Source organism: Sphaeramia orbicularis, chromosome 3, assembly GCF_902148855.1.
Source record: "Sphaeramia orbicularis chromosome 3, fSphaOr1.1, whole genome shotgun sequence".
NCBI lineage: Eukaryota > Metazoa > Chordata > Actinopteri > Kurtiformes > Apogonidae > Sphaeramia > Sphaeramia orbicularis.
Window position 1 is genome coordinate 48,831,015 of NC_043959.1, and position 21,775 is coordinate 48,852,789.

General features: G+C 37.3%; 1 protein-coding gene across 7 annotated transcripts in view; it reads left to right on the top strand.

The window, feature by feature from the left end:
- Positions 1 to 21,775, top strand: part of mical2a (microtubule associated monooxygenase, calponin and LIM domain containing 2a) — a 69,320-nt gene that overhangs the window by 15,293 nt on the left and 32,252 nt on the right. For all 7 annotated transcript variants that reach the window (XM_030130826.1, XM_030130827.1, XM_030130823.1 and 4 more), the window contains exons 2-6: positions 3,687 to 4,052; positions 13,766 to 13,973; positions 16,177 to 16,293; positions 18,988 to 19,089; positions 21,615 to 21,770. In XM_030130826.1, the coding sequence (XP_029986686.1) occupies positions 3,798 to 4,052; positions 13,766 to 13,973; positions 16,177 to 16,293; positions 18,988 to 19,089; positions 21,615 to 21,770 (838 nt within the window). In that variant the 5' untranslated portion in view covers positions 3,687 to 3,797. The remainder of the gene's footprint in view (positions 1 to 3,686; positions 4,053 to 13,765; positions 13,974 to 16,176; positions 16,294 to 18,987; positions 19,090 to 21,614; positions 21,771 to 21,775) is intronic.

A 21,775-nucleotide genomic window follows, 5' to 3' on the forward strand; every position in this document is an offset into this window, starting at 1 on the left:
CTAGTCAGAGGGTTTGTAAAGCGTTGGTCCCGTGCTGATGCAGCAGTTCAGGGCTCTGGTATCCACGTGGCAACGCTCACTGACTGTGTGCAGGGGACGGCCTCAGGGGACTGGGCCGACAGGAGACGAGAGCTTCCTGAAGATAAAAAGGTGTATGAAACAGGCGGAGGGTCACCTTAGTAAAGACGACTGAGCCTCATTTAGGAACCAGTAGTAAAAGGAGACTTCCTGTTGAAACTGTTCACACAGATTCAACTGTGTTTTCTAAGGCAACGGAAAGTTTGCTGCATTTTCTCTAGTAATTCAACCCATAATGACCCAGTGCTACTTTTGTGTCAGTTCCCAATTGGATTTTTCTCTGTATTTGGCCTTTCTTAAGTGATTTATCACCATTTATTGTAATATTATCCTCAGTATTTTGTTTTTTTTAAGTGTATATCAGGTATTTTCCGATATTTCATTAACTGATCATGTACATATTCATTAAAACTCAGGTTAAAGTTGAGGGTTATCATATCAGAATATAACTGAGAAAACTTTTTTTTTTTTTTTCCAAAAATGACAACTAGATATTGGTGTATAGACGATATGTATGTAGAGATGTAATGACAAGAAAATTTCATATCACGGTTATTGTGACCACACTTATCACAGTTATCATTATTATCGTGGTATTGTTGAAATATGCTCAAAATGTTCAAAAAGTACTTATACACACACTAAAATATTTTAAGTTTTATTTAGAAAAAAACAAAAACAAATAAAATAGCACACACAATGTGCTCTCTGTTAGCAGAAACGTTAAAATATAAACATGTAAACATCAAAGTACCTTAAACACAGAAATACAAAACATCTTTTTATTTATTTATATCATAATTATCTTTTTATTTATTAAATAATGTATTGTATTTAGTACTTGGTTGAAGGCTGTTGAAAATCATGAATATGAAACTTTACACACCTTTTGTAGGTAAAACATATCTGGTGTCCAAAGCCACCTTCAGACACCAGACATCACCCAGTATTGTTCTGCATTCATACTGAGATCATCATTCTCACCTCGACAGTGCATAGAATAGGTCTTGAATTGCACAAAGCAAATAAATAGGTTGTAAAAAAGTCTTACATTTCACTTTTTGAACCCTGCAGGAGCCCTGTATGGGCTGAGTCTCTGTCTGACTTAACAAAACAAAGCAACATAAAAACAGGATGCAAACACACAGGCAAACAGGATCTTTGCAAATTAATATGCTAATTTTAGACCAGGGACAGTCGCTGTGGAAGCAGTATTCAAAATCTCACCAAATGCAAATCAGCCAACATTGAAAACAAACCTGGGACGTTCTGTAAAGAAAGCATAATAAACTTCTTGTGTATTTTGGTGATTTGGGAATAAAACTGGAACCTTGTCTTAGTGAAACAACTCCCATAATCCCACTCTGCTCATCAAATAACGCCTTTTATTATTGTTTTGACCCCACACCTAAATATTCTGGTTTGGCTGAGGCTGAGTCTTTCTACAAACAGTTGGATGAAACGGTCACAATGTCACCTGAGGCCCCGGGGTGCTGTGTGACAGTGGAGGATTACTGTGGGGATCCTGCAAAGCTACCATGACCTTTTTTTGTCCCTGCCCATCCCACTCCACAGGACGTTAAAATATGAAAGGCAGACTTCCCCCAAAACTCACGGAAGCTGTGGTCTCCACCCACGTTAAACCCACGCATGCTTAATGCAGAAAATTTCCACATTTTGCTTTGAAGTTCAGACAGATTTTCTGGCCTGATTTTCAAAATGCTTGATGGTTGATTGGAGAAAAGATTCAGCTCAACACAAGCACATGTTTTACTAAGTGTCTTTCATATGAAGGCACGGCATGCATGTCAGAATATTAAACACATACTGTACCTCATATGAAGGTGGACTATTAAGCATGCATACCTAATCATATCCAATCAGTGTTAGCGGGAGTTTGTGTTACCGTTTTTCAAAGACTGGCCTTTTTATTGCTGAAAAAACCTGTCTGGTTTTTGGGTCGAGTGACAAAATCCACAAAAATATACTTTTCCTGTCGACCCACTCATGGTCAGTGCTGTATGCCAGGAATGAAAGGTGCCTTAAAGAAACAAACAGTAGGCGTTGGGATGGCAATAAGAGGAAAAACATCAGTGGTTTCACAGAAATCTTTGCATTTGATCAAATATCAACAGCAGAATTATATAGAATAGAAAGGCTTTATCTGCTTTTTGTGTATGAAACACAGATATTAGTCTTTATTCAGCTTATGCAAGATATATTAAAAATGTGCAAAGATGAATAAAAAATACAACAAAGAAACAAAAAACCAATCCATCATAAAGCCTCAGAAAAATCCAGCACATGATATCACAACCAAACAAGACAAACTCGAAAACCTACATTAAAAAAACATAAAATATGAAAAAAAGAAGCACCATTTGGGACATTAGAAAAACAAAAACATACAATCACACAGTTACAGGCCATGTATACTCTGGACTGATGTCCAATAGAGCCATCAGGGTGTTTCTATGCTGTGTATGATCAGAGTTATTTGAGAAAATATTGCCATCCCATTCACACAGCGTTCATTGTTCACATTTGCCAGCAGCCGTTCTAGATAAATTTTTCATGGAGAACAGACACTTAGCAGTGTAACTATATGATCCTAAATGACCCTCATAAGCACAAAAAACACAGAAGATGTGGTTATTCTATCTACAGAAAGTTAAGTTGGGAAACTGTTGCTAAATGATTTAAAGACAGCGTGTAAGAATCACATATTTACATTTCCGTATATGTCACTCATGCACACATCATCAAGGGTTACAGACAGTTCATATCACTGTCTGTCATCAAGTTTTCTGTCACAATGACAGGAAAAAACTCAGCGTTGACTACAGTGAACTTGGGCAGGGTTTCATGCTGCATTCAGGTGCTTCTTGTAAGCCTCTGCTCCTTATCTGAAGTAGGAGTGGGGTCATTTCATTCAGGAATTATAGCCAAACATTACCATCAGCACCATGTAATTGAGAAACTGATCATTTTATTATTATTGCAGACTCTACATCAGGGCAGGGAGCACCAGGGGGTCCGACGCTCCTCTGAAAAATGTGCATGAATCCAGATTTACTGTAGCTAACAAAGTACTACAGTTTCATGTTGAATTGTCTGATCAACCATCATTGAAGCTTAAAGGCGTTGACATTTTTGGTTTAGACTCGTATGAATAAGAACCATCTGGAACCACAAACAACTGCTTTTTATAGGTTCACAGTTATTCCCCTGTAAAGCACAAGTAGTAAATATACAACATAGCTGTGTGACGACAGCAGACTGGCTCATAGACTCCCTCGTGCTATCTCACTGCCTTGCCTCTACATGGAATGTAATCTAGTCAGTAGATATCGAGGAGTGGTGCAGAGCTCTGTCCTCATTAATGTAAAACTGTTTATTATGTTAAGTTGGAGTCACAGAGCAGATAAAACATAGCTGTCTTGTCTTGTTGACTGGAACAGCAAACAAAAAAATGAGTTGAAGTAATGCAAAGAAACAGAGCCAGGCTAATAATAGAGTATGAGAAAAAAGTTAGTTCCCTAAAGCAGTGTGTGTAAAAGTCTTTGCCATGGAATGACATCAGCTGGTGTGTGTGTTGCCTCCTTCAGACTGGGCATGACGGAGCGAGCCAAGCTGAGGGTGTAGCCACATCTGGCAGAAAGCGCCGACGTGAACGGGAGCCTCAGCACTTTAAACACTCGACTGCAGCACCAGGGACGATGGGAGAGACCGAGGAGGATAATGTGGGGAAGCTGTTTGAAAACCTGGTCCAGGCCTCCAGCTGTAAGGGGACGCTGCAGGCCTTCAACGTTCTGTGCAGAAAACTGGACCTGGACCCTTTGGAGAACAGCACGTTCTACAGTAACCTGAAGGCAAAGGTCACCTCCTGGAAGGCCAAGGCACTGTGGAGCAAACTGGACAAGAGGATGTCCCATAAGGAGTATAAGAAGGGACAGGCCTGTGCGGGCACCAAGGTACGTTCAATGAGTACGAGTAACAGCATTTTCTAATCAAAAAACAACTGGAATGTGGTTTATAGCATGATAGAGAATAGAGGGAAGATTCTGTAATACTTCATGCATGAAATTAGAATGAAAAATCCCCATAAAAAGGCAAAAAGCAGGATGTATGTTATTTATTTAGCCACTACACTGAGGTGTCAGTTTCACAGTACTTGATGACTCAGATTTAATATTCTGTTAAAAAAGCTTATGAAGTCATGGGTTAGTGCCTCTTTAACACTCACTTTAATACATGTGTGTCTGTGTGTACTGGAATATGACACTAGTGTTTCAATAACATATCGCTCTGTGAACAAACGCAGTGTCTTTCTTATTTTTCCATATTTGTGTCTTTTATATTATACAAATTCATCACTGCTACCATTCATAAAGCCTGGTTTCCTTCTTTCCTGGCACTCATTTCTTTGTACCTTGAAATGGAAAATCTGTTATTTTTGCATGTTGTGAGAATTACATTTTTCTGAGATTACCTTTGTGTGTTGCTTTCCCCCAATTTAACTGCCTAACAATGCATAACACAAAAAACTTGTGGTTTGCCTTTCTACAGCCACAAATTCTTTTTAGCTTATATCTGGAAAGACATCATTGTGCTATGTTTCCTGTATAGATTTAATAGATAATAAGGTCTTGCGGTTCATCTTTTGTCAGTCCCTCCTCATAGGGCTGTTAAAATACAGATGTGAGAGCTGCAGTGTCACAGTCATCGGTTCAACCTCCACTTCCGAAGGCAGAAGCCATCAGTTACAGCAACACTCTCACTTTTCCTTTTAATGGCCTCTGAGAGACAGGAAGGAAATAACAGAGATACAGTTTTCCAATTCCCAACGAGCAGTCAAGAAGAAGTGATAAAAATACAATACAAATGTACATGCACTTGATAAGAACCAAATAGTCTTTCAAACTGATTGTACAGTGAAGGTTAATTCATTTTCTGAACCGGTTAATTCTCTGGAGGGTCATGGGTGGGTTGGAGTCTGTCCCAGTGGACATCAGGAGCAGATGGGGTGCATCATGGACGTGTCACCAGTTCATTACATGACTAACACTTACAGAAAAACAACTGTTCTCTCCTACATTCACTCATTCATTCATTCTACCTACCCATTAACTAGTTCCTTTCTGTGTAGTTTGTATATTCTCTCTGTGTCTGCGTGGATTCCCTTCCACCGTCCAAAGACAGGCACAGATAGTTTAACTGATCCCAGAAAATGTGACAGTGGATGGATGTTTGTCTGTACATGTCAGCTCTGTGATGAACCGGTGACCTGTTGATAGCCAGGATAGGCTCCAGCACCCCCCATGACCCTCTTGAGGATTATGTGGTTCAGAAAATGAATGAATTAATGCACAAAAACTAGTAATGTGACTGTGAAAAGGAGCCAAATGAGTCAGTTGGAAACATTTTAACAACACATTCATGTCCAAAAAACAAGAACTTCTATCCACAAAAATGCACTTTGTGAGAAAATATAAGACATTTTGTTGTTTTCTTGTAAAATAGTATTCGTTAAAAGTACTTAAATCCAAAAAAAAGTGTATTATTTGTTGGGTTTTGTTACCAAATAGGATTCTGAAAACTAGTTTTCTTTTTAAAAATGCATTTTTCCGATAGGGGTTTTGTTTTTGGCTATCAACATATTCTAGGTGATACTTCATAAAACTAGCAAATAGAGAAGTAGCTCTCTAAATGAAAAGAAAATGCTAAAAAAAAAATGGTGATATCTCATTAAAAGTGCAAGCTAGCATAAATAATAAGTTATTTTGTGAAATGTATGAGTAAAGTGCTTACATAGTAGTCAAAACATAATAGCTGTTTATATGAAAAATACTGTAGCAATAGGTGCTTTAACATAATTATCAGTGTTAAAAGTGTGTTAGTTAAAGGGTACCTGAACTCATCACAGCAAATAAAAATCTTCAGGAACCACCATCATATGCAACACTTTGTTCCAATTCTGTTGCTTTCACACAGATGAATGAAAAGAAGCAGCGTCTAACATTAAATTACTGTATATACATCACTGAACCATCAGTGCACCAACTTTTTGTGTAACTGTACAGGCAGTAAAAACACAAACGCAGTGCCCTGGCAGTAAAGGTGATGAGGGAAAGTAATGTGGGGAGTGTGATTACCTTTCAGGCATCAGCTCACCTCAGCCTGAAAGAGTGTTTTTATTGCACAGAGGGAGACAGACAGCATCACTCAGCAGCTGTGATTATTTGGCTGCTGTTATACCAGAGTTGTGTGCTGCTCTTTATGGGCTCTTCCTAAAAGACTGGAGTTTTACCCACATTGTTATTGAAGTGTGACTTAAATGGTTCAGCGTCAGATGAGTTTTGCGGGTTTCAGTCTGATTTAAACCACACGAAAACAGACGCACATCACAAGTAGTTTTATGTGTCATAAAATTTTAAGTACAGATATGCAATCAGCGGTTTATGTCATTATTGAAACGCTAGGTTACAGTGAACTCATGTAATATAAGCCAGTTGTTTATTAGTTTTCACACATGCGTACACAACATATGGGCAAGATGAAGCCTGTAAGCTGCAAGATGTGCTCGTTTCTCAGGTGATTCACAATGTGACGACTGAGGTTTTTATGATGGATCGGCTCCAAACAGTGACAGATGTGATATCACTCTGCAGCATGTCTGTCTTTAAAGGATGTGATGTCAGCTCTATTTTATTGCCTGACGCAGCTGCTTGTATCTATCTATAAAGTCTTCAGAAAGTTTTACAGCGTGTGTAAAAATGAAGCAAATAGATGATTTAAGCGGGCACAAATTGAACGCACAATAAATTGGTCATATAGTGTTGTGTCAGTGTTGTGATACATACTGTATATTGTGCTCTGTGCAGACACACTAGAGATGGTGTTTGGTTTTAAAGCTTTGGAAAAGTGTGATGAAGCCAAGGTGGAGGTGATGACACTGTGGCCACAGGTGGAAACAGAGAGGAAGTGTGTTTTTCCTGACTCAGCAGATGTGGAGTGAACTGTCAGGATGAACGTCATATCTGTGGTAATATATGAGAGGATGGAGACAGGACAAAGCAAATAAAACACACCTGCTGGAGGCAAATGAAAACACCTTGAATTAACCCATAAAGACCCAAACATCCACCATCGACCAAAAGCATCTACTGATATAAACTGCTGATCCACTAATCCTATCAATATATGTAAATAATAATTGTAAAATACAGTTTGTCGTCTTTTCATGGTCATCAGATATGTGATATCAGATATGATGTTCAGAGGCTCCGTAGTGAATGCAGAAACGCCGTCATCTTCTACAAAATTGATTCACCAGTAAAACCCGTGGAGTCGGATTAATGTCAGTGGATGGAGACACTTGTTTTATGTCCAGTTAATGATATGTTTTACTAAAAAAGTCACTTTCTCTTCAGTTTTTTCTGTTTTGATACAATAATCTATGACTTTTTTTTTCCCTCATACTTTATTTACAAAACATTGTATACACATAGCATGGAGAAAAAAAAAAAAGCACAACATAACATAATGCTCGAGGTGAGGCAGGAAGAATCAAATACAATTACATAAATAGGCAAGCAAATTAAAAGAAAAAAAAAAAGTAAATAAATAAACAAGAAGAGAGAAAAATAAATAAATAAATAAATAAGATAAAAAATAAATTACAACTGAAATTCGTTACATAAGGCTTTAGTCTTAATAGCTTTAGGGTTAGTGCAAAATTTGAGTGTGTCTTGATAAGATTTCAAATAAGATTTAAAGACTACAAAGCTGGGTTTTCGATTAGCAAATTTGCTTGTATGAATATGAAATTTAGCTAATAAGGAAATGAGATTAAGAATAAACAATTTCCGAACAGGCAAATCAGTAATAAAGAAACCAAATAAAATGTGTTCAATTTTGAAGTTAAGAGAAATATCCAGCTTTCTATTTAAAAAAAAGATTGATATCACACCAAAATATTTGACAAAAAGCACATTCCCAAAACAAATGAGTTAATGTTTTAATCTGTGACTTTACACTGAGTTTTTATGAACATTACATCATCAGTCAATCGAGGGCATGCACATACGTCACTTCCCCCCTGGGCCACGCCCCTCTGAGTCAGACCGAGTGGCAAAAACAAACTGGCTCAACATGGCGGAGCATAGCAGTAACTACAGCGAGACCCGGAAAAATGTGGAATATAACATGAAATTAAAGACGTTTGGACTGGATATGGATCCATACAAGCTACCAAACAACAAGTGGTCGACGAACATTGATATGTGGACGGAAATCACGTATCCTGACATTTATATGAACCTGATTTCAAAGCCTGAAAGCATACAAAAGCCAAAGAGTTGTTGACACCCTCGTCATTAATTAGAGGATTACAGCTGGTGAGTGCTTTTAATTCAACATACTATTGTTTTTGACGTTTTATATCAGTGCAGACGTATTTTCTTGGCGGTGATTGCCAAGGTAAAGGCCCAGCAGTAGTGCTAACAGTTCACTACTGATTTACTATAGTTGAACCCTTAGTATTGACCCAAGTGAGTGTATGAGCTACTGGTACTGTGGATATTTAAGTATAGTTAACGTCAAATACTTGATCCAACACAGCTACAACAGCTTTGTGCTAGAGTACCCCCTTATTTGGAAAACTAGGTTAGCCTCAGTTTAAGCTAGTTCACAAATTATGTAGAGCACAAGGTTCAGAATCACACAACTGAAGACAAAAACGTTTCAATTATGAAACATAGAACTAAGTGACAGATGCTAACATTAAGAGCTTTACTAAGAAGTAACGTTAGCCTAAACAATATGTAATTTAAGGTATGATTTTACGCAAGAATACAGCATACAGGGTGGGGAAGCAAAATTTACAATATTTTGAGGCAGGGATTGAAAGACAGTGTATGACCAATTAGTTTATTGAAAGTCATGAGAATTTATTTGCCACAAGAAAATTTTCATAATAGAAAATGTTTTTATTCTATGTGTCCTCCTTCTTTCTCAATAACTGCCTTCACACGCTTCCTGAAACTTGCGCAAGTGTTCCTCAAATATTGGGGTGACAACTTCTCCCATTCTTCTTTAATAGTATCTTCCAGACTTTCTCGTAATAGTTTTGCTCATAGTCATTCTCTTCTTTACATTATAAACAGTCTTTATGGACACTCCAACTATTTTTGAAATCTCCTTTGGTGTGACGAGTGCATTCAGCAAATCACACACTCTTTGACGTTTGCTTTCCTGATTACTCATATGGGCAAAAGTTTCTGAAAAGGTATGGATAATAGTGTTAGGTATGATTATGACATCAATATATGTTTGGTTTCAAAACAATTGACGTAGTGCCTGCTGAGAAAAAACAACTAAATGTTCATTGTAAATTTTGCTTCCCCACCCTGTAAATTAACGTTACCTGACATGAAATGCCAACCACAAATCCAGGTTTCGTTGCCTGGATTCCAGTTATTTCTACGAATTGCAGCGATCCATCTGCTTCTTCTGTCTTTGGCTTTAGGTAGCCGCTAAAACGATAGCTCCGAATGCTTTTTAAACCTATTTGTGCAATCAATGGCACAACAGCTCTTCCCAATTTTTTAGATTGTTCTAAAGTTTTCGCAGTATTCAAGCCAAAGCTGCCACTCGTCTCCCTCTTTCTGCCACTCAGTGGACGGAACCGCAGTAACTTCCGCTAGCGGTGACATCATGTGCATACCCTCTATTAAACATAGGAAAATAGATGATTTTTACAGGAAAAAATGCAAAATTCAGAGGATAATATTGTAATTAATGGTGATAAATTACGTAGGGAAGGTTAAATAGAGAGAAAAATTCATTTGGGAACTCACACAAAAGTCACACTGGGTCCTTATGGGTTAAAATCAAACTGCATGTGAATAAACCGAATTGAATATGTGCTGTTATTCCTCTGAAGACACTGAAGAGTCAGATGTTTGTGTTTTTTCTTGAATGGCATATATCTCATCATCCTTTCTGAAGTGACTAAAAAGCCAAAAACCATCCAAAAACACTGTCGACACAATACATCACACAAACTCCTGGAGGTTAAAGTGGACAAACTGAACTCTTTAATGCAGAAAAACTACTATATTTACTAGTACTTTCATAGTGTGTCTGTAAGAGTCATAGAACAAACAAAATGATCTGACAATTTACTACATCCCACACAGAACAAGTCAGGATATGTCAAGGATGATGTATTGCCCATCTACTTCAATATTTTCATCATCCTACTTTCTTTTTTTATCTGGCGGTTGAAAACATTTTGGCAAGGCTCGGGTGTCGACTTGTCCAGACAGCGCTTTATGAAATGTGTGTGCTTTAAACCTGAGAATACCTCATCCTTATAACCTCAGGCTACACATGATGAAACCCTGTGTTCCTTATCTCCCCTGAAACTAATTCAGGACTAAACAATGCAGTCAGCAAGAAGGACATGACACGAAACATGATGTTTTTGATGCTAGAACAAAAAGCCATTGATGGTATGAGTGGGAATTCTAAGTCTAATTTATAGTAATGTGAACTCTAGGTTTTAAATGTCCAAAAACATCATAAATCCAGTTTTAACAGACCTTAGAAATGATTGGATTATGAAGATAACATTGCTTTTTTTTTTTTTTAAAACACCCTGTTCAGTCTTACTTTTATGACAAATGTGCACCAACCACAGTTTAATAAAACTACAGAATGAAACCAACATGTGACCAAAACCACTTAAGTAATCTGCAGCTTGGTTAGAATTTATTGACTCAGCTGGTGTGTAACAATGCGGCCTGTGGACTCACATGTCATCGCCTCTCATCAAAAAATAAATGCTCTCTTAAATGATCTGATAGTGATTAATAAAAGCTTAGTTTTTTATACATGGCTTTCCCTGTTGATGAGTAAAGATTGAGCTAGTTATGATCTCTGTAGTAGAGAAATGGCACATTAATAAGTACTTTGTGATAAATTGTTAATGTAAATGTTATTTTTTAATGATGCACGAGGTAAGAGGGTTCATTATTTATTATTTTACAGAAATATTTCTCTATGAGTGTCTTTCATATCCAATCGAAATGAGTGTTATAAGTGAAAAATCCTGAACTGAATCGATTTTGAAGAAAATGGGCTTTCAAAATAATTCTTGGATAATTTTTCGTCAGATTCACATGAACATGATGAAATAAAAGAAAAGCTAAAATAAAACAAGTAATCAGTGAATCTTTTACAGAATTATTAGTCTGCCTTCATTTTGATCTCCACTTTATCTGTTATTGACTTATGCCATATTCACACTGTAGGTCATAATGATCACTTCTGATTTTTTAGTTGAAATCTGATTTGTTTTTGTGGTTGTTCACATTATAATTTACATGCGACTGCCATCAGAGTCATGTTTGAACAGTCAACAGTCCTGAACTGAACAAGATGTGATGGCACAGAAGTAAATATGTATCTTGCCAGGTTCCGCCTCCTCCTGTGCAGAATCTCTCACATTTCAATGATGTAAAAGTCGGATGAAATGTGAAATCATCATTCAGACTGAAGTCACTTTGCAAAACATCAGATATGTATTAGATTTAGGACCACATATGATACTGGACTGACTCTAATTTGCAAAAATTGGATTTGTGCTGTTCAGAATATCCTAAAAAAGTCTGATTTTGGCCACTTTGCTTGCAGTGTGAACATAGCCTATGGTGTTGCACAGTCTGATGGCAGTTTCCTTCATATCGTTTGTACTTTGTTGCCAACGTGGATATAAAATAGGTCATAAATTGCAAACATGCTGGTCTTTAAAAAGTCTTAAAATGATCTAATTGAATTGTACAGAAACAGGACAGCTGAAGTAGCTGCTCTTTAAACTGCGCCTCGTCCCACTGACTCATAAAACTGATACGAGTGGCACCGCCTCATCTTATCCTGACCTCATGCTATCCTGTTAGTGCACATCCAGTCCAGGACAGCAGGAAGGAAGTCCTCCTGTTCCAATATGAGCCGGTCCCTTTGTTTGTGCAGGGGCCATGCAGAGGAGGAGAAAGTAGAAGGTGAAAGAGAGAACAGTTTCAGCACTAATTTGGTGAGGCTATCGAGACAGGAAAATGTCCAGCTTGTTGAGCACAGCAGGGGCATCCTTCAGATGTGGTGGAGGTCTGGATGAATCAAAACACATACACACACACACATCTCTGGCCCACACACTCTTAATGTGTTTAGAGAGAAAGAAGTCAGAGATTGTCAGAGGGAGTCCAACACATGCGTCAGTTCTTTCATCTTTCATTCAGGAGGATGAAGTCATGTTTAAGCCACACATTCTCAGACAGATGCTGTAACCTCAGTGAACTGACTTCATGCATTTTTGGGTGAAGCAGATGCATGAATAACACCTTTGATATGAAATAGCTGTAAAAACGGTTTAGGATGATAGAAGGTGGTGAAAAACTTTGCTCGGGGCAATTTTTCTTGAAATGGCAGTGATAGAAGAAGTATAAAGTACAGTAAACCTACAAAACAGGAATGAAAACACACTCTTAAATGTTCAGAATGTATATAGCAAAATATTCTTAAAGTATGAGTCAGTGTTTTACTATTACGAATGATGTTTTTCTGTCATTTTACTGTTACATTAATGTGCATATTGTATACCTACTGCTGTAGGCTGAGCTCATTTGAACTACTTCATTTACTATACTGGTTTAATCTGCAGGAGCGCATATGTTTGGAAAATTCATGAACTTAAATTTACATCACATCTCGTCACATCACAATCATCTGTCTGTCTGTCCATCCATCCATAGAAACTCACATGCACAAACTAAACAAAACAGTGAGCAAAAGAAGTAATAATCCCATTATATTAGCATGAATGAACTGCTTCCATAAGCATTTGAAATGTCCAAATTTCCTCCTTTTTTTAATCACAAAAAGAGCAAAAAGTACATAACATAATGTTTATAAGGAACGTAAGCAAAACTGTTTTGTTTTTGTTTTTTTTTTACAATGTCTACTCTATAATGTATATAACACATAAGAAAAATGATTTAAAAAAGAAAGAAAGAGCATATATTAATTTAAGGGGAGAATTTCCGTAGCACTTAAACTCATCACAAACATTAAAACAATAAGACATCTGGAGATACTGGTTTTCTGTGGACAAGAAGGAAATGAAAATCTATTATGTTAAGCTGCTGAGATGTCTTGGAGTCGAAATATAAAGTATCAGAAAATGTAAATAATCATGTAAAGTGCCTTAGGAGTGTAGTACATTAAAAAAACTCAGTTGCATTCCAGTACTGAGAACTGTAGTGCTTCAGGTTTGTGTGAGGTGAAGTCTTCCTTATGTTTCTCTTCATCTAATAATGATCACAAAGCTCCCTGGAGGCTGAGAGAGTCATCAAACGATCCTCAGAGTCACTGTCTAACCCACTGAAGTGTCCTTGACAGACACTCAGCCTGTAAACGCTACAGCGCTGCAGTAAAGTGCTGCTCCTCTTCATGATCTGTGTGTCTCTGAAAATGTTCCCTCGTGTTAATAAACATCTGGGATCTAAACCATTTTTCATCTCTGACTCCTCGGCAGGAAAACTGTCATCCGTCTGTAATTATTACAACAAAGTATTCGTGTGTGTGTGTTGGTAATGAGGTCGATTTGTCATTTGCTCTGTTTCAGTGCCTCATCATCGGGGGAGGCCCCTGTGGCCTGAGGACCGCCATCGAGCTCACTCTGATGGGGGCCAAAGTGGTGGTGATCGAGAAGAGGGACTCTTTCTCCAGAAACAATGTGCTGCACCTTTGGCCCTTCACCATCCATGACCTACGGGGCCTCGGGGCCAAAAAGTTTTACGGCAAATTCTGTGCCGGGGCCATAGATCACATCAGTGAGTATCTGAAGAAATAATTTATCAGTCAGAGAAAAACACCTTGAGTAGTGAGAGCTTATTATGTCAGTCCTCTAACTTTACAATCATCTCATAGGCTGCATCAAATCCATAGAACATTGTAGTTGTATTTAAGGAAACTTAATCAGGTTGTATAAAAGTTATTTATTTCACTTGTTTCCATTGTTTCCATCCATCAGTTTAGTGTCAATATTTGGCAAGATCAAGTTCTCAGATCTTCCTGTTGCTTAGCTTACTTTATATCGTCCCTTTGTTGGTCAGCATTGGTGAGAATTTTAAAAAAATGTACTTTATGGTAAAGTCTAAATTTTGTCAATTCTTTAGTGTGTAAATCAGCTAATGTGATATGACAAATTAAACTTTTTAACCCTCAAAGACCTCAAAGCACCGGCAAACAAAAGCATCTACCATTCTAAAATGTTAATAACTTTTGAATCAATAATGGTATTGATACATGTCAGATTAATGCAGTTTCTCAGGTTTTCTGCAGGATCAGATATGACCTATTCACAGGTTCTGTAGTGAACATGGAAACACAGTCATCTTCTTCAACATTGATTCACTCATTTAACCCATATAGTTTGATTAATGCAGTGGGGTTGTAGAAATTTGTTTTTATGTTAATTTAATTAGACATTTTACTAAAAAAAAAAAACCTTTTTCCCTCAGTTTTTCTGTTGTGATATTGTGACAAACAGCTGTGTCACTTAAGTACCAAATACCGACACCTGTGTTCACTTAAGCACTTTAACTTGCACGTGTAGTTTACAGCACAGCACTTTAAACATATTTGCACAAACAGTAATTGCACGCAATTGGTTTTTTAAAGTAGTTTATTGATTTTATTGTCTTTCCTTTTCAGTTTTACATCCAGTGGTGCTTGTATTTTAATTGATTGATGATTGCTTGGCCCTGGAGAAAAGGAGACACAAATTAAGACACAAAGATAAAGTGCAATATAAATGTGCAATATTTAAGTTTAGTTTGTTTAGTGTCTGTGTGAGTGGATTTTAAAGTGTTTTAGTGAATGGTGTGTTAGTGTTTGTGCTTACCCTGTCCTTGTGTCCAGGTCCGTCAGCAAAAAGAGTCCCAGTGTGAACAACAGCCCTTAAGAAGGTTCCGGCCTGGACCAAGCCAGGGAAATGTGTGGGGGAGTCTGGAGATGTATTTTATTGGTTTATGGGTTTTTATTTAACTTTGGTGTGTAGATTTAGAGTTTTAGATATTTAGCTTGGGTTTTAGATAGGTTATGGTTGTGGGTTTTAGTTATGGAGGTTTTAGATTAGTTTTAGCAATTTATATTGAGTTGTAACTTCCCTATGGAGTTGTAGTGGTTTTAGCCAGTTAAGTTGAACAATATAAAAGGCGCCCATTTTCATCAGTTGGGTTCGACTGCTGGAGAAGACACTGCTGCTCCAACCTCCGCATGCACTTGCACTTTTTTTGGCATTTGCATTTTTTTTGCCTTTGCACTTTCAGCACTTGCACTTTGTGTGAGATAGACATTATTGAAAATATTTTAAAAAATTGTGGACCACACCATCTCCTGCCTCTGCCTCATCTCCTTCTCATTTCACGGACCTCCACCCGCTAAACGGCCAGCCAACGTCACAGATATAATGACCTTTGAAGTTACTCTGATCTTTTATGAGCATCTACATAATCAGTAAATCAAACATTAACAAAATAGTTAATGGTAATAAATGACTTAGGAAATGTCAGATGCAGAGAAAAATTTTACAGAAGGAGAAGATGTCACAAAACTAATTCTAGGACTTTAAGGGTTAAAGCTTCAACAGTGATCTAATTGTAGAAATAGAATATAGTATCCATAATTGTACTTGATTTCATGTATAATGAGTAAAACAAAGAGGAAAAGTTGATGCACTGTTCTTGCCACTGAATGAGTTGTCTCATTATATATATGGTGATATTTTGGATTTAATGCCACTGAGAAACATAAACACATGTAGAACATGCAAATGGAAGTTTCTTTTTCCCCATTTTCCTTGATAAACAAGGAGGCTTTAATTAATTAATCACCGTAATGATTGTAGTGCCTCCTGTATTATTAGTAACTTAATATCAAATTAACAGAACATTGTGAAAAAGTGGACATTTGCAATGGTCTACATACAAACACCTATAACAACATGTATGTGTGTGTGTGTGTGTGTAACAGGCATTCAGCAGCTGCAGCTCATCCTGCTGAAGGTGGCCCTGATCGTTGGAGTTGAGTTTCATATCAACGTGGAGTTTGTGAAGCTGCTGGAGCCTCCAGAGGACCAGGAGAATGAAGGTATCCATCATCACACGTTACCTTCAGAGACTCTGTTGGTCCCGCAGTAAACTCTGAAGAGCTGTGACCTGGTTCTAAACTGCTCTGGCACCAAGCGACGTCTCACCAGGCAGTATTTAATTTCACTGACAGCAACAAATAAACAGGAGATAAACACTGGCAGGGTGTCATCACCGTTAAAATACAGCACAGGTCAAGTGTACTGCAGCGATATTGTTAGTTTTCTTGCACAGGTATGAGAAATTACTCCACTTTATAAAGCACTGAAAACATCTGAAAAAGATCAGAAAGAAGGTTTATGGTCACAAGCATCAAACAAAAGCCAAACTTTTACTTGTACTGAACCAAATACTCATTCCATAAGTTGAAACTGAGGTGTTGGGTTTAAAAAATGTTTTCTTTCATATTTTCTGTAACCTAAATACTGCAAGTGACAGTGATTTATTTGGAATTTGGGAGAAATATTGGCTATAGTTTAAATTTTACTTGAATATAAACTGTTAGATAGTAAAACCAGTGGTCTTTTCATGTTTCCATGGTGCTAAATGTTACTGAGTAAATATTTTTTTCCTCTGTTTAGTGTAATATCCACTGCTACCATAATTTGTCTTCCATCCCGTGATATTTTCCTGACCTATGCCCCGTGGTCCTACTTAGATTACCTGCTCCTTTTGATGATTGCATAACGTGTAGTAGTTAAAAATATCAGTACAAAACACAGCTGCTTCAAATGTCAGTGTTTTTGCAGCGTGAACTCGGTGCTGTAGCAACGAGTGGAGTATCTGATACGACTACTTGACCCTTTCCTCTCATACAGGACTTTCATCTCAGGAAAAAATAACTTGCACGTCGCTGTCAGGTGTCATCTCTTCAGCTGGAATATCAATACAGCGATAACAACAAGAGCCTCGCCTAAATTTAGACGCCGACTTAACCCTCCTGTTCTGCTGGGACAGACTTAGCTTTGCCTTTGACATCATGGAATGCATTTTCCACATGGTGATAATACACAATGAGCTGCCAAACTGCCTCACATGGTGCTGCACCCAAGGCTGGAGTAACAACATCTGAAGACTGAAAGTGTTGAATCTGAAACAATAGAGGTGTATGTGTAGTATCTGGACACATACAACATCTGTTTACTCCTCATGAAGTCGTCATTTTTATACATGTGGAGAAAAACAATCGTTACTCTAAGACATTAACCTAAAAAGATCCAGTGCTACTTTTGTGTCAGTTCCCAAATGAATTTTTCTCTATTTCTACCTTTCTTAACTGATTTATCACCTTTTTTGTAATATTATCCTCTGTATTTTGCATTTTTTGGTGTAAATCATTATTTTCCTTTATTTAATTCACAGATCATGTTCATGAAAACTCAGAGTAAATTCAAAGTTAATTATATCAAAACAGAGAAAAATGAAGAAAAAGGTACTTTTTTCAGCAAATATATTGCTAACTGAATGTAAAAACAAGTGTCTCCATCCACTGTCATTGATCCAACTCCATGGGTTTTAGTGGTGAATCAGTGTTGTAGAAGATGACAGTGTTTCCACATTCACTACGGAGCCTCTGAACATCCAAATGGGTCATATCTGATGACCATGAAAAGATAAAAAAAACTGCATTTTACACCAGTTACTTACATGTATTGATAGGATTAGTGAATCAATAGGTATTAAACAGTTTATATCAGTAGATGGTTTGCGTCACTGGTGGCTGTTTGGGTCTCAATGGGTTAAACAGCAAATGAGAAAACTTCATTCAATACCTTCACTGTTTGTAAAGTCAAATTTGTACATATATAGATATAAAAGTATAGCAGTGTGAGAATGCAGCAAAATGTTCAGACTGAGACCCTGTTGAAGTACCTGTAAGCCTGTGAACAGCAGACGGCAACCACAATCCTCTACTGATCTAAAATGTTTAGTAACTGTTTAACCACTAATCCTATAAATTCACTGAAATAGCTTTTCATGGTCATCAGATGTATAGATTATTTGTAGTAAATAATTAAAGTGCATATCAATATTATAGTTTATATTAAAAAAGGTTGACTATGCAAATCTGTGTGTGAGGCTAAAAAGTGGATGGTGAATGGTTTGCATAGATGTTTTGTGTGGTAAAAATGTAAACAAAAAAAAGAAAAAAGGGTGTTAAAAAAGCAAAGGAAGTGGAATCAATTTGATTATTAGTTTGTAAAAAGGGGGATGGAGTCTATAAGTTATACTTCTTCCCACTCCTTTTCGAGCGCCAAAAATTTTGTTTGTCTGTCGTCATCTTCAGCAACTCTGATTCACCAATAAAACCCATGTGATTTGACGAAATGAATTTAGATACTTTTTTAATGTTGAGTTAATTACATATTTTGCTGAACAAGTCACTTTTTTCAGTTTTTTTTTGTTTTGATAAAGTAATATTTGAATTTACTCTCAGCTTTTATGAAAATCTACATGGTCTGTAAATATAATATAGGAAAATACCTGATTTTCACTGAAAAATGCAGAGGATGAAATAATAAACAAGATAAAATTGCTAAGAAAATTTCATTTGGAAGTTGCCACAAAAATAGTCTAGGTCTTAAAGGGTTAACATAGTGTTTATTAGTATCTTTATCAGCACATATTTAATATTCAATGTGATGTACTATGTTTAAATGTGTTTTTCTGATCTGTTTTTTTGTCTCTGTGTCAGGGCTGGGCTGGAGGGCTGCGATCCGACCTGCTGATCATCCCGTCGCTAATTTTGAGTTTGACGTCATCATTGGGGCTGATGGACGCAGAAATACCCTGGACGGTGAGAAAACATTCACAAAGAGGAAGAAACAGTAAAGACGGTGATGAGGAGGTTACATGTTGGGATGTAATGGGTTAAAGATCCTTCGAAGTTGGTTTTCGGAAATTAAAAGCTAAAAAGTTTAATACAGCTAAACCAATACTGTGCAGTAATATAGGGGGTCTTCAGTGATTTCAGAGGAATATTATTGTTGAAAAGTGTTCATATCCAATAAAATGCAGCCACGAGCAAGCTTTGTATCCTGCTGTCATATACATAGGGATCAGCATGTCTGTTTGAGTAGAAAACGATCAGATATTACACATAAACTCAAGAAACAGCTTCAGTCAGTTAAACTATGTTAACATCACTAAGTTTTGTGTTGTCTGGAAGATATAACCCTCCTAGTCACAGATTACAGTTAATTTCTTTTTTATACATTTTGGAGGATCGTCACTTTCATTTCAGTCAAACACATATAAACAGCTGTCAGAGATAAGTAACATATCTGCACTTTTAGTTTCACGTGTTTGCATTATTGTGAAAATCTCTTAAGCACCACACAGTACATGAAGAACTTAAAGGAGTGATATTTGGCTTTTTTACTTAGAATTATGCATTTTAAAACATTTCCCTGTGGTCTACATAAACTGTAAATGCTATGCTCGGGTCTGATTCTTCATGAATTCAACTCCACACATCCATCTTCAACCATATTTCTGAGTAATGACGCCAGAAAGGTTGTTTTTAACGCTGGCCCTTTAAATGCACATGAGCCACTTCACGCCCCACCTCCTCCAGGTTGTTGACTGTGCTGCTCTGTCCCGTTCAGCCACAAGTGTTTGTTAATACAACCAACAACTGAACATTTTAAGTAATCGATTCGAAGCTTGGACATATTTTCAGTTTTTACTACAACCGCTGCTGCTGCTGACAAACAATTATGTCATACTTAGAGAAATGCTTGTCGGAAGTCTTGACCTTATATGTGCAAATGTTGTGATGTAACTAGTTATAGACTTAACAAATTAAGCAGGAATTGAAACAGGTTGTAGAAATCCACTTGGTTTTTGCCAAAATGAATATAAAGATAGCTTTGTAGCACCTGGAGGGTTCAAATTCAAACTTTATGAACTGTTAGGGTCCAAATACATGAATAAATGTACCAAAGACTAATAAAAGTGGGTTTAACAAAATATGACCCCTTTACTCTGATAAAACCCAGTACACCTTCTGTTCAAGGACCCACAGTGTATCCAAATCATCCTATAGAACTTTTTCTGGACTCTTTGTTGTGAAACAATAACTGAACCTCACCTTTTATAAACGTCAGTGATCTCTTTTTCCTTCTCTGAAAGCACATGAAGTTCATAAATAGAGCAGAGTTTGGCCTCACCGCTGCAGCTGATGCATGCATACTGGATTGTTTCCACCTCTCTGTCTCACTGCTTTGGTCTCTCTCTTAAAAATGCTGTCATCTAACAACCAATTCACATCAGATACTTATTCCTAAAAAGGGCATTTTTGGCCAGTACAAAACGTGTAGCTCATTCTCCAATTATGAGAAACCCTGGGGGAAATGATTTTCCCCTGCAGTCAGCCTACTTCTGAATGACTTCTGTGGCCTGGGCTGCAGTAAATCAGAGTTAAATACAATCAGATCTGTGCTCCGCTAATTGCTGCTGCAGTTCGGGAGATCAATGAAGTGACAGAAATGGGAAAAACAGAGTTGTAACTGTGACAGTATGGAGGAGTTGCGGCAAAAGTTCAGATGCTTTCCTCTACTCCCATCAAATACTGTAATTGTCTCATACATCATTTTGCAGAAAGCAAAACTGAAAACCTCTATTTTCTTTTCCTCTCTGCTTTTGCAGCTTTGAATTCATGTCATTTTTTTAGCGAGTCCTTCATGTGCAGGAAGGTCTTTCAGTAAAATATGGAGCTTGAACTGAAGGCACTGAACATAATAGTGTTTTCTGTGCTCCTTTTTCCTTTTTATTATAGCTTCAATAGACTTTTCCTTGACACCTATTCTTTACACATAACAACTGCAATGCAATTTTGATTTGAGATTTCTGATGCGTGCACTGTAAAGTATTTTGTCATTAAAAAGGCTGTTTTTCAGTTTGTGTTTTAGATGCAGCCTTTTCATGCAAAAAGATTGATTCATTATTGTAATTGACTAATAGCGTTGCCAGAGCATCATAATATAACTATTTTGATGCACTGGGAACATTATTTTGTTATACTTTCATGCCAGTAAAGCCTCTTTGAATTAAAAGGTAAAAGCATCTAGTTTTTATTATTACATGAATTTCTGGTTCTTCTTCCATCACCTGGCTTTTATTCTCTTGTATATATAAGGAGTCACCTTTATAAACGGTCTCTTATCCTTAAATAAATGCCCTGTAATCATGGTTTAAGGTGGGATTTCCTTGGGTTTTATCAGACAGGTCTGTTTGGGTGGGAGGTTTGGGAGGATCAACATACTGTCTTTTTCACTTTGTCACTGTATCCTTGTTTGTCTTTGCATGTGTCTCTGTCAGGTTTCAAAAGAAAGGAGTTCAGGGGGAAGCTGGCGATCGCTATCACAGCCAACTTCATCAACAGAAACACCACAGCGGAGGCCAAGGTGGAGGAGATCAGCGGAGTGGCCTTCATCTTCAACCAGAAGTTCTTTCTGGACCTCAAAGAGGAGACGGGTGAG